This window comes from Scyliorhinus torazame, chromosome 10 (genome assembly GCF_047496885.1).
Source record: "Scyliorhinus torazame isolate Kashiwa2021f chromosome 10, sScyTor2.1, whole genome shotgun sequence".
Taxonomy (NCBI): Eukaryota; Metazoa; Chordata; class Chondrichthyes; order Carcharhiniformes; family Scyliorhinidae; genus Scyliorhinus; species Scyliorhinus torazame.
In genome coordinates this window covers 57,832,633-57,845,849 of record NC_092716.1, presented here as the reverse complement: position 1 = coordinate 57,845,849, position 13,217 = coordinate 57,832,633, and the positions used below count along the sequence as shown (strand labels likewise).

The 13,217-nt window shown below is 44.0% G+C and overlaps 1 protein-coding gene across 3 annotated transcripts in view; it reads left to right on the top strand.

Moving 5' to 3' along the window:
• The window catches only part of vstm2b (V-set and transmembrane domain containing 2B), a 186,995-nt gene that overhangs the window by 1,071 nt on the left and 172,707 nt on the right, over positions 1 to 13,217 (top strand). For 2 of the 3 annotated variants that reach the window (XM_072518166.1, XM_072518167.1), the window contains exons 2-5: positions 372 to 556; positions 2,184 to 2,216; positions 2,755 to 3,127; positions 10,743 to 10,772. In XM_072518166.1, coding sequence (XP_072374267.1) covers positions 372 to 556; positions 2,184 to 2,216; positions 2,755 to 3,127; positions 10,743 to 10,772 — 621 coding nt within the window. The remainder of the gene's footprint in view (positions 1 to 371; positions 557 to 2,183; positions 2,217 to 2,754; positions 3,128 to 10,742; positions 10,773 to 13,217) is intronic. The other variant, XM_072518168.1, reaches the window with a different exon arrangement.

Below are 13,217 nucleotides of genomic sequence, written 5' to 3'. Positions count from 1 at the left end.
GGTTATGCTATAATATTTCGACCATCCATTATTCATTTATAAACATTTGATTTTCACTTAAACTTGCATTTTGGGAGCTGGGAAACATGGATGTTTCTCATCCAAAATGTTATAATATTGCGATTGTTTTTAAATACCGGTAGCAAAAGTTATATCTAAGAAATGTTGGATGCAAGGCGTTTAACTATCATACCTGTTGTATAGGCAAAGCCCAATGATTACTGACACGGGAAGAGAAATAATAAGAGTAACTTAAACAATGTAGGCTTCCCACCTAATTTGAACGTTTCACTGACATGATGGGGAACTGTTCTCCAAAGACTTGTTTTACCTGTTAACCACGCCTTATATTATTCCCTTTTGTCTATCAGCGAAATTTCTTGAAGTCCCCCAGGATGTGACCGCGAAAGAAGGCGATGACATTGAGATGTCCTGCGCGTTTCGAGCCAGCGGGACCACCTCGTATTCGCTGGAGATCCAGTGGTGGTACCTGAAAGAAGCTGCCAAGGAACTGGCACACGAGCTGACCCTGGGTGCCCAGGCGAGGAGGCCAAAGGTAAGCACCCAGACAAAACCCGCTCGAGGAGGGGAGCTTGGAGCGCGCGGGCCTCCCAGGGCGTTAAGGGAGTCAGTGCTGGAGCAAAATGCGATAACCCTCAGGAAACCCTCTTGTGTCCGTCTGTGCGGCGTAAGTCATTTACCAAGAGGGGGAATGAGGACCAAGTTATGGAGACGGGAAAGAGAAACGATTCCGGCAAGCTTATGGCAGAGGCATTTATTCTTCAACAACAAAAACTCCTTGTAAACTACAGGTCAGGGGTAAGCGAGTAATCCAGCGAGTACACCAAACTGCAGTCCGTAATGAAGCCCATTATGAGTCTAGGTTTCAACTTTCAAGGTGATATAAGACAGCACGCCATAGCCCCGCTCCACAGTAAGAAGCCTGAGGTAATGTAAATACTTATTGGGGTCAAGTTTAGGATTTTTTTGGATCCCGTTTCGGGTTTCTTGTGGAAAATAGAGATAGATAGATGGGAATGTTCTTGGTTCAATCAATCATTGGGCAAGAGATAGGATTTCAAACGCAGTGCAGGCACAATTTCAGAGTTACCACTGTCACAGTCGGCTTACAATGGAACCAGGACTGACTGGTTGATGCGTATTCCTGAGGCGGTCAAATGTAGACCGTGGGTGAGAAAGCAAAGGAGGAATAACCCGGGGGGAAAGCCTCTGCTACATTCCGCGCAATTCCTTGGGATGGACTGAGGGGATCGAGGAAAAGCTGTGGGTAGACTGCCAGTGCCCCGAGATTGACAGTGTGGGAAGGACATGAGGATAAATAATCTGGAAATTGAAGTTATGGGAGAGCTGGGGGAACAAGATATCCCTGGCAAGTACCAGAACTACATTGGTATAGTATCTGAATGGAAATCTTGGCTTTGATTCCAGCCCTAATCCTAGAGGACGTAGCCATCCTGGAAGGGTCCTGAGGACAACTCCGCTTCCATATGCAAGAGTGCCCCGTACACGATACCAGGAGCAAAAATATATGTAGACTGGAGAATCGTCCTTTGGACAGAACTGCGGGGACCAAGCGTGAGGGATGTTTGGGGACAGAGGTGTTCTAGTGAGAGGCAAGACTTTCTGAAACACGGCAGCTTCAGTTTCATCTCTCCGTTATTTCCCCTCGATAGGAAAGCTGCCACATGTCCAAGTATCAGGCCCCTCTGGTCCGGTATTAATCATCCTCAAGCTGGGGACATGGTGGACGGTAACGTTGTCCGTGACACTGTAATGCATCAACCATACACTGCCAGTGGTAACAATACATTGTTACATGTAATCTAGTTGATGGCGTCAGTCGATCATTTGAAAACGGATTAATAATATCCCCAATGTGCTGGCAATCGGGTGTGTTAATTATATTATAATTGCTGACGTTACATCAATCTCACTCCATTTGTGGTATATAAAAAAACCTGGGCTAGAACCGGAGCACTAGTTAAATGCATAATTTATTGCCCAGAGCAATCGACACCATAAAAAACCCAAGATCAAGAAATGACATTCCACTCTTGTTTCTGATAACCTTTTCCTTCTGCTTACATCAGTCAGAAAGATTTGACTTTCAGCTTTGGTGCCTTTGCCTGGAGAATTTGATCCAATGTCTTTAATTGTTCCAGGTACCATTAAAGAAGGATGCTACCAAAATAAGCGTAAGTGCTATTTTTCACTACATGTTGTTAGGAAACATGGCCCTATAAACAATCATTTGAATGTGAAGCAATAATTACCCTGAAAACAAGGCGGGGGACACGAAACTGGAGTGGCCCATCTGCGTCCTTGCACTTTCTCCTCATTGAAATCTGTAACGCTGGGTTAGTGTCCGCACAGAATTCCTCTAGAAATACCCCGCTAACAATATAGAGGACAAAGAGAGGAAGCTTTTATCTGACTTTTTATATTTCTTCGGCTGCAATTTTTACCATTTCCCTTAATTAGTTAGGCGTTTGGTACAAGTTAAACCACGTCATCATTTGGCCGATATATTGCACGATTGTTAAATTGCACTATTACATCTGTGTCCGAATGAAAAATCCCGCCCACGTTAATTTTCCACAATAGTGTTGGCACCGCGGCTTTGTCGATTTACTTTGAATTTTTTTTTGTTGCATGTTGACTGTTATTTGATTTATAGTTTATTTCGTCTGCTCATAGCTCTGTGTTCTCAGCCCCTTTTCTGTGCCTCTGCAGACTGTCCGGGTGATGGGCAATGACATTTCGCACAAGCTGCGGCTCTCTGGCGTGAAGAAGCAGGACGAGGGTGTCTACGAATGTCGAGTCACCGACTTTATTGACGACCAAACTCAGGAACACAAAGCCCAGGCCACCTTACGGGTCACAGCCCGCTACAGCCCGGAGATGCAAGCTTCCGAAGCCGTCTCCCACATTCAGAGCAACGGACCCCGCCGGGGCAGCGTGCGATCCACCCCAGCGCCGGGCCCTGACAAGCGGCGAGTGGCAGAAGCGGGCTCCGGCAGCGAGGCCGTCTCCTCATCCACCCCGGCCTCGACCTCTGTCTCCCCGCCCCCGGGCAACGCAGCCATGATCGGACAGCATACCTCCGGTAAGTGGAGCTCCATTGCCACCATGTGGGCAGTCAGTGGGATGTGCAGTGTGCTGAAGTGCAAGTCAAACCCCATTACACCGGGTGTGCTGGGGATTTGACATTAAAAAATGGGAAATCCTGGTAATACCCAGCAGGTCAGGCGGCATCAGTGGAAAACAAAATAGACAGTTAACGGATTACCTTTTCACAGATTCCGTTCATCCCCGGGACGAACAAACGGTTTTCAAACGAGTTCTTACGAGTCTGACGGCGCCGCCTTATATTTCGATAATAGCCAGCAGGATATCTCATTGTGTGTCATTATGTCCGCAGTTCCCAAGGTGTGTCTGACCAGATTCCTGCCGGGTTGCATAACAAAGAAGGGCTTGGTGTTCAATCACAACTTTTAACAAATTCAGGGCTTTCCAGGCCACTGCCCTAGCTAACGAAGTATCTCCGAAGTGTAGCCACAGGTCTAAATTACAAATCCTGCACAGCAAGATCCCAAAACACAATGAAATAATGAACAGTTAATCTGTTTTACTTATGTTAGTTGAAGGATATATATTGGGCAGAACCCCTTTTCTCGCCCTTGAAAGTGTGGGAGCTGTTACATTCACCTGAGGGACAGAGGTGGCCTGGATCAGTTCAAGATCTCAGCTGAAAGACCTCTGACAGTGTAGTACCCCCTCAGTACTGCAGCGTGCACTCCCCTCCAGTACCACTTGAACTCAGAAACGTCTGACCCACAAGTGAAAATACTCCCGTTGAGCCAAGGCTGACACCTAATCATTTCTTTGCTAGTTTGCCGTTGATTAATTTGCATTTAGAAATATGGAACTATGACTTCCACCAGTAAAGACTTAGCTTGCAGTTCTGTATTTATAATATCACCCTTTGGATATTTGGAACCTTGCAGAAATAAGTGTGTCACCAAAAACATCTGCTTGTAGTGAAAATCCGCCTGGTACCAGGACTGGTAGATTCCTTTCACTGCAGGAAAGTAATGAACCAGGTGGGTTTTTACAGCAATCTCGTGGTTACCATTTTTGGTACTAGCTTTTTATTTCAGATTTAATTCAACAATTTCTGTAGTGGGATTTGAGCTCACGTTGCAGGCTTGTTTACGTGGACGCCTGTTCCAGTAACATAGCCACCATGCTACCTTGCAACTGAAGGTACAACATTGTTATAGGCATACAATTGCAGACAATTATCATGAAGGAGGACAACCAGCACAGATTAGAGCAAAGGAGAGACAGTCAGTCTATCTGGAAGATGCAGCACATCAGGTAATCCTTCCTCCCACCTCCCCCACAGTGCCTCCCAGCTACATCCCCCCCCCCCCTGCCCATTCCCCACTCCCCCCACCTCCCCACATACCCCTATGGAATGCACAGGCAGCAAAGGTCTTTTGAGCTTCCGGTGAGCTGTGTATTCCAGCCGTGGAACAACAGAGCAGCTACCTCTGCTGCAGTAAGACCTCAAGCCATGGTTAATCACCTGACTTGAATTCTCAGTGGTTATGAAGGTGACCATCATCCTTCAGTTTCTATGGCACTGGATCACTGCAAGCAGCCACAGAGGATTTACCAGTGTGCGTTAAGAAGCAAACATTGATCAGGCCACTGACACCCTGTACTGGAGAGCGGACCAATGCATCACCTTTGGCAATGTAGTAAGACAACAGTGAGAACGATTCAACAGTTTTGTGGGTTACTGGGTTCTTCAAAACACAGAATCTAATCACTGTCACCCACACTGCTTTGAGGGTGTCCACAGATCATTGAATCAACTAGACCAAGAAGAACAGCTACCACCACCTCACTGTAGAAACCATGTTTGACAATAATCAGAAGATCTTGAGTGTCACTGCTTGATATGTCGGAAGTTAGCCCGATACCTTTCTCCTTCATAACTCAGCCCTATCAAGCCTCTTCAGGGAAAATAATCAAATCAATTGATAGATTCTGGCTGATAACTTCTACCCTCTGCTCCCATGACTATTGGGCTCAGTAAAAGTGCCCGAACAGTGGAATACTAAAATAGGGCATGTTGGGAGGACACTCCGCATATTAAAAGCATGATTCTTGCTGCCAAAGCAGGTTCTGAGGCATACTGCAATACACTTTAGATAAGGCATAATGATGTGCTATTCACAGCTTTGCACTTACGGAAGGGTTGGAGTTTGACACGGGTAACAAGGAGACCCTTGCTCAGTTGAAACTAGAACAGCGTGGATCAGAGTATCCAGGTGGGCAAGATGCAGGCGAATCCTCAGTGACTGCTGTAATGCGAATGGGAAATCAGATTGTCTTTTGAAGTTGTCCATGTAACACAGTTCATCTTTGCTACTACAGCCTGACGTCTTGCTCCCACAAGTACTGAAACGGGCATGTTTTCAATCCATCACCCATCCCGTTACATGACAGCACCTCAGCCCCCTTTGCCCATATTATGTTAATGGTAATCATCAGTATGTGTAAGTCAGTACTAAATGTATGCATCCTTTCCTGTTTGGATAACCTCTATGAATGTCAAAGCACCACCTCAGCATTTGGTCTATTTTGTGACAGCAGTTGAAATACACACAATTATGCAAATCTTTCCTAACGCTGTGCTTCCCCTTGGTTCCTATTAGTGCCCTTTTTCTATTCTAATGCTCCTGCTAAGTGCCATTTTAGCAGCAGGATCATGCTCTTTTGTACATGCGAATGAGGTGGACTTGTCTCATGTTAGTTTGGTCTTGAGTGGGGAAGTTGGTATCACGTCTTAAAATCCACCAGTGTTGAGAGGTTTGGCCATATCCTGTAACTGTGACTCATCATTTGTTTCACTATCTTCATCTTGGTGAATATACAGGAAGGACGAGTGGAAGTTAAGAATGGGTGTGTATTACTCTTCTGGGATTAAATGTTAGAAATGTGTAGCTATATGGAATGCCAAAGCGATATTGTATGTGTCCATTTAGTCATATGACACATGGCACTTTCAAGCTGCTGTCAATTTTGCCATCTGCCACAGTAAGAGTGAAAAGCTTCCTCACAAGTTCTCAAGGTTTTTCCTCTAAGGAGGTGCTCTACCCATGGCAGGCATTATGTACTAACTGGTCCTGCACAATTCTATGGTAAGTGAGGGTAAGGTGCAGCAGTTTAGGAATCTGTAATCAGTGGCATGAGAGAGTTGGCGTAAGGAATGTGGGGGATATGAGGTTGGTAGAGTCAATAAAGTGCAGTTATATTAAAGCCAGGGAAAATTGTAAAGGGTTAGTTGTGCACGTGTTGCTTTAAGGTAGTAAAATATGCGAGTGCCCAGGTTGGGCATGAAGATAATGTTACGTTGCCTGCCATGCTGAGGACCTGGAATTTTTTAGGGCATTCTTCTGCAGTTTTGGAGGTGAGGGAGTTGGCATTTATTGTCAGTGCCATCTCTTTTTAGGTGGCGTCAATTATATCTCCGGATCACTTGGTTCCACCCAGACCCAGGACCTATCCCTTTTGCCTTTTCCCTTTTCCCTGTCAGAGGCATGGTGCTACAATGCATTGGTGTTTTGGTCCTGCTATTGGTGTTATCATACTTCTTGAAATGTATGATAAAAATATTGATAAGACAAGTGGCAAAGTCATGTGAAAGCAAAGCTCTTACCCAGTTGTCCCTCAGTCTGCCACTGAAGTGCACCTGGTGCCATATTTCTAAAGAGCACACATGAGTGAGTTCCTGTGCAATTCAGTTGGGAGGTGAGACAGTGCAGGACTCTCCCCATGGCTGAAACATATTACAGAACTTGACATTTTGGATACATTTCTTAGCTTTATAATTTACACCAAATTATTTCAATTCTTTCATTTGCTATTTTACCCATGTAGTTATTACCTCCACTGCAGTTGGTCAACTGTGCCACAAAGTTGATCGTTTACTCTCAAAATGTAATTAAATGCAAGATCATATTCACAAATCTCTGGAACTACTTGCAGCCTATCAGTTGGTGAAAATGGATTATTCATTATTGTTGCTAGATAAAGGAATGAAGGTAGAGTATTCAAAGGTAAGAGCTATGGCCTGATTATTAAATTTGTGAGAGATGTGAATAAACTGCCATTGAAAAGTTGTGATGCCGTTACAGCTGAGCCCATGCCCTTCCTGCTCCGATGTCCAGAATAACGGTGCTCGATATTGACCCTTGCTGATTGTTCCTCCTTCCTTGCTGAAGAGTGTGAGGCCAGTTGTGAGAGCTGAACTTATGCATTGGCTGGGATTAGTCGGGGCCTAAGATCAAATCTGGGATGTTCCTGAGCTGTTTGACTCAGCTCCACATTATATCTGCCAACTGAATCCACAAGGGAAGTTAATGATGTGTTTACTTGTCAGAATAAAATGTTATCCACAGATGTTTGAGACAGCTGATGGCTAGGACTTTGATACAGAAGGCCTTATTTCAACACATTATCATGACTACAAGAAGCCTGATGAAAATTGAGGTGCTCTATATTTAATCTTGTTTAATTTGGATCTTGCAATTGCCCTGGTTCCTCTAGTTCAGTGGTTCTTAAAGGATGGTCCACAAGGGTCCTCCAGGTAGTCCAACTACTGGTCCAAAATGCAACTCACTGATGCCCAATGCCATGGCCTAGACCCAACAGAATAGGATCCTTACCTCCACCACTCGGGTGGCATCACAGAACCAGAATTATGAGTAAAAAAGTGTAGTTTTATTGGCAAGATTGATGTTGCTGTTACAATATACTCTTGTGCGATCAGATTTTCAACTCTTGTGGGGCTGAAAATAAAGAAGGGGGATTTATTCAATGTGGAGCCTCACATGGGACTGAATCTCTTCAACTTGGAGTCAGATATCACTCATTGGTTTCTCATCAAAGGCAACTCCACTCTTTCCATTAATACTGATGAGATTATTTGTGGTGGCAAGTGAAAGTGGGTGGATTGGTACTAGTAGGTCATCTGCTGACTTCATTTGTTATCGGCCAGGGTTTAGAGAACACCAAAGTATATCATGGAGTTCACCTGACCTACAACTGTTCATAGATTTTGTTTATGAGGAGCACAAGGTCCCACTCTTCAGGTGTTATGCAACAGAAGCACTTTAAATCAAAAACAATTCTACAAATTCAGTTAACATTTTATAAACACACACAATAAGCATTTTTATCAACTATAAACATATATCCCGCACCACACAGCTAAGGTCTCCAGCAAAATATACCCCTCAATAACTTTCTTTTACTGTTTTTACTCAAGTAACAACATCCATAAATCAGACAATCCCTTTTTCCACAAAACAGTAGGTTTGAATTCTTTACAGAAAACAGGAATCACTTTTAAATTAGCAAATGATCTGGACATCTTTTAACATATATAGAGAGAGACCAAAATAAACCTCCTTTGTCTGAATGCAGCTCCCAACTGTCTAAAACGAAAGTAAAACACAGAGCCACAAACAGCTCCCGGCTCAAAACAAAAGTAAAAGCCAGAACAACAGCCCAGCTCCACCCACACAATGACACCACTGAAGCTATTTGCTAAACACACATTTCTTAAAAGGACATCCCTTGACACATGGTCGACAGAGGAAAAAGTTTGAGAACCACTGCTCTGATCTCCATTGTCTAATCTTGGCAGCAGAATAACGGAACTACATTTTTCTGAATCTGCAATTCTGCTCTCGGGCTAAGGAAGCTGATTTAGCAATACAAACGCTGCAACTATGTCATCCAAACCAAAAAGCACAAATGCAGTAACAGCTTCAGAAAAATGGAACTTGCTCTAGGTTTGAGAATAAAATTCTTGGCGTGGAGACAATGGGCCGTAACTTCCTTGGAGTGACAATCCGTGTGGAATTGCCACACTGCACCCAATTACTTACATTAATTTTCTCCGGTCCTGTCTTGCCGGCCTCAGGCCGGGCGAGATCCAAGATCCTCCTCGAATCCCAGCATCAAAGACCAGCTCCACCAAAGTGAAGGAGGACACAACCCCTTTTTCACACCACTAGCTGCTGTAAAGCAGATAATTAAAGGTCCCATTGAAATTTAAACATCCTTGACAAGCCAGGGAAAAGGTAAGTGTCTCAGGTAAGTGGATAGGATGTGGGGCGGTGGGGGGAATCGGACATCCATGGGGTGGGTTTGAGGTCGGGGGGATCGGAGATAGGGTTTCAGGCTTCGGGGCAGGAGGTTGGACCTCATGTGGGGGGGGGTGTTGAGGATCTCTGGAGGGGAGCTAAAGGGGTTTGGACTTGGTAAAGGGAGTAGCAGGTGTCATACCTCATGGGGGTAAAGGGGAGGTGGACCTCGTTGGCGGGTTGTCGGACCTTGGGGGAGTGATGGGGGGAACCGGACCTTAGGAAGGAGTGTGGAGCCTCATTTGGGGAGGTGAAAGTTTTGGAGGGGTTGCACCTTGTGGAGGGTTGGGGTGTGGGGCCTATTTGGGAGGATAAGTGGGAAGTGGGATTGGGCGGATGTGGGGTGAGAGTTCGGCCTACAGAGGTTGCGGGAGCTTCGAGTCCCATGCAGTGGGGGAGGGGGGGGGAGGGAGAGAATCGTATGAGGGCTCAGGGGAGTGAGGGACAAAATTAGGGTGTTTATTTAGTGGGTGAGGTGGGGGAAATTCCCTGGGGCCAAGGTTTGGGGCGCGTCCTGTGGGAGCTCGATCTGGGCCTTTTCAATAGCTGGCCAGAAGTTAGAAGAGGTTTTAATTCTTCTAACTTTCTCTGCTTAACTATTGGTGTAACCCTGTCAGAACAATCTGAAGTACACAATTAAAATCACATTTTCAGATGGTTCCCAGTCCAGGGCAATAGGGAGTGAGCAGACTCTTCCCTGTGAAGTTCGAGAGGGGTTCCCCAACGCATCATATGGGTACCGCACCCCAAATCCGACGCTGGGGAGCTCGGAAGTTATGGCCCAATATTCGGCCATATGCTTTCAAGGCTGAGATTGCTCCAGAGTAACGTGCATGCTAAAGTTAACAATTTTCACTGAATTATTTGTCACAATTGTTTTATGTGACTGTTTTAAAAAAATGTTTCAATTAATTAGTACACTGGTCTTTCTCTTCAAACCTGGATTTGAATCCAGCCCAAGCTGTTGGCGTGATAGCCTCCTTTCTCTCAAAAACTACCTGGCCCGTAATGAAATGAGTTTTTGAAGTTAATAGGCCCACACCACAAAACTGCCCATAATCCTGCAGTATTTGGCATTAAATTGGCAGTCAATGATGATTGGTATGAGAAATTAAAATGTGGTACAGTAGGGTTTTTCTTCTGACTCAAGTTAAGGAAAAATAGTTGAGCGAATGTGACTGGAGCTTTACTTTGTGCCTGACAATAATCTACCTAACCTCTGTGTGCGTTATGCTAAATCGTGTATATGAAAAGTATAATAAAATTCATTAAAACCCCACCAGCCTCCCACTCAACCTCTATCTGACATTCCCTGCCTTCATAAAAGCAGAATGCGGCAATAAGGTTAGGGAAGAGCATTTGAACTTTTCAATATTGCTGCACTCAAAACGGATGGTTTTGAATATGGAAGAGGAAGAAAAACGATGCAGTTATGAGACAGTCTGAGAACACAATGGCTGCTTAAACATTGTCATGCATTTGCTTTTCATGCAGGTGGGAAACCAACACAGACACTAACTTCAGGTAAGGTGAATAATACAAGGTTGTTTGACTTCTTTGCAAATAACATTGTCTGAGTTTAAACCTGAGCACTTACCTCAGCTAATCATGACAGGCCTTTCCTTTATTTCTCTGTTATGGTATTTGTGTAGCCAAAAGTTATGGCCCAAACCTTAGATTTTCAATAAAGCAAAAGTAGTCCTTTGCAATATTTGTATATAGGTACATGCTCATGTCTGTATGTATTTGTATATAGGAATGTTATAGAAGCCAATTAATTTTCAGTCCTTAGAAGTTTTTTTTAACATTTAAAATATTGCATTAATCTCATTATTTTCTTTGTTTTCTCAACTTGATCTGCTTTTTAATCTCTTTCCCGCTGTCTTCCCATTGCTACACTTCTAACTACAAGAGAGTAAACACATTCAAGATCAGCGTATCCCTCATAACTGTGTCTCTTCCACATAAAATGATGCACTGCTTGCCATCTCATGATCCACTTAAGAGCTGTCAAAATTGTAAAGCAAAATTGCTCAATCAAGTTGAGAACATGAAATCTCAGTCCTGTGATTCATACATGTGGTGCTCAGAGTTTTGTATCCAATGTACTTCCCTTCAATTCTTAGAACCACTGATTTACGGTAACTAAATGTCAAACTCTGTTTATATTGGGAGTCCTGGAAATTGTACTGCTGTTTTGTGAATTTCTAAATGCGAAATTCCCTGTTTTCATGAAAATGGAAAATCTGTGGTCCCGCTTATAAAAATGCAAGGGTTGTTATTTTCTATAATTTACTAAAATCGGGGTCATTAGTTTATGATAATTAAGTCACATACCATTTTATTATTTTTGATTTAGGGATTGTTATTAGTGTTTTGGGAATTTCTTTCCACAATTCCATCTATTTCTCCACAAAAGCAAAATAAAAGAAGGAATTACATTTATATGGTTCCTTTCATAACCTCAGAATGTCCCAGTGCACTCAGTGAACAAAGTACTTTTTATTTGTTGTCACTGTGGTAATGTAGGAAAATATCAAAGCCTTGGTCATAATGAACTGTGAAACACTTTTTTATATTGGAGGCTGACCCAGCAGCTCAAAATGAATTCATTTACAGTGAGTTATGTTCGGTCTCCTAAATGGGCATAAACTGTTCTTTCAGTGCTGTGCAAGGCATTGTCTTTCTGACACTTCTTTAGACGACTATAAGGGTAAATGTTCATCCAATCATTTATGCCACACAGGTTACCACTTTAAGAAAAGACTGGAATTTACCTCTTAAATTCTATATCCTCGCCGGGAGCTATCTATCACATTTTCTATTGATACTTGACAGCTTCTACACTGTGCTCAAAGCTGGACCCTTTGCAGAAGTTGTACCAGCTGGTTAGAATTCCTACAATGCAGACGGAGGCCATTCGGCCCATCACCAATCCTCCAAAAGAGCACCCTACCTAGGCCCACTCCCCCACCCTATCCCCCGTAACCCCATCTAACCTGCCCATCTTTGGACAGTAAAGGAAAATTTAGCATGGCCAATCCCCCTAACCTGCACATCTTTGGACACAAAGGGGCAATTTAGCACGGCCAATCCACTTAACCAGCCCATCTTTGGCCTGTGGGAGGAAACCGGAGCACCCGGAGGAAACCCACCCAGACACGGGAGAAAGTGAAAACTCGGGGCAACACAGTGGCGCAGTGGTTAGCATTGCTGCCTCACGGCGCCGAGGTCCCAGGTTTGATCCCGGCTCTGGGTCACTGTCCGTGTGGAGTTTGCACAGTCTCCCCGTGTCTGCATGGGTCTCACCCCCACAACCCAAAAAGATGTGCAGGGTAGGTCGATTGGCAATGCTAAATTGCCCCTCAATTAGAAAAATGAATTGGGTACTCTAAATTTTTTTTAAAAGAAAGTGCAAACTCCACACAGTCACCCAAGGCCAGAATTGAACCCGGGTCCCTGGTGCTGTGAGGCAGCAGTGCTAATCACTGTGCCACCGTGCTGCCCTTAAATGGAAAGTGTGATTTTTCTAAACAGGAGAATAGATACTGCTGATTTGGACCTGGGTGGATCAGCTTGTGAACTCAGGAAAAGTATGAGGTGTCGCATTTCGCTATGAAGAATGGGGAGAAATAATGTACTGCTAAATGGCAACACCTTACAGGGATGCAAGAAGAGAGAAGCCTGGGATTGTTTGTGCATTAATCTTTGAAGGTGGTAGGAAAATTTCGCAGAACAGTTAGTATTGCACATGTGATCCTGGGCTTTTTAAATATGCACAAAAGCCAGGGAGGTAAACTAAACTTATATAAATTAATATAAAAATAATTCAGCCCCACTGGGAATATAAGGTCCATTTCAGGGCACCGAATCTTAGGAACGGGTATACGAGGTATATATTAGAACGGTGTCAGAGCTGATAGATGATAGTAGAAAGATTGGAGAAGCTGGAGTTGTTCTCCTTAGAGC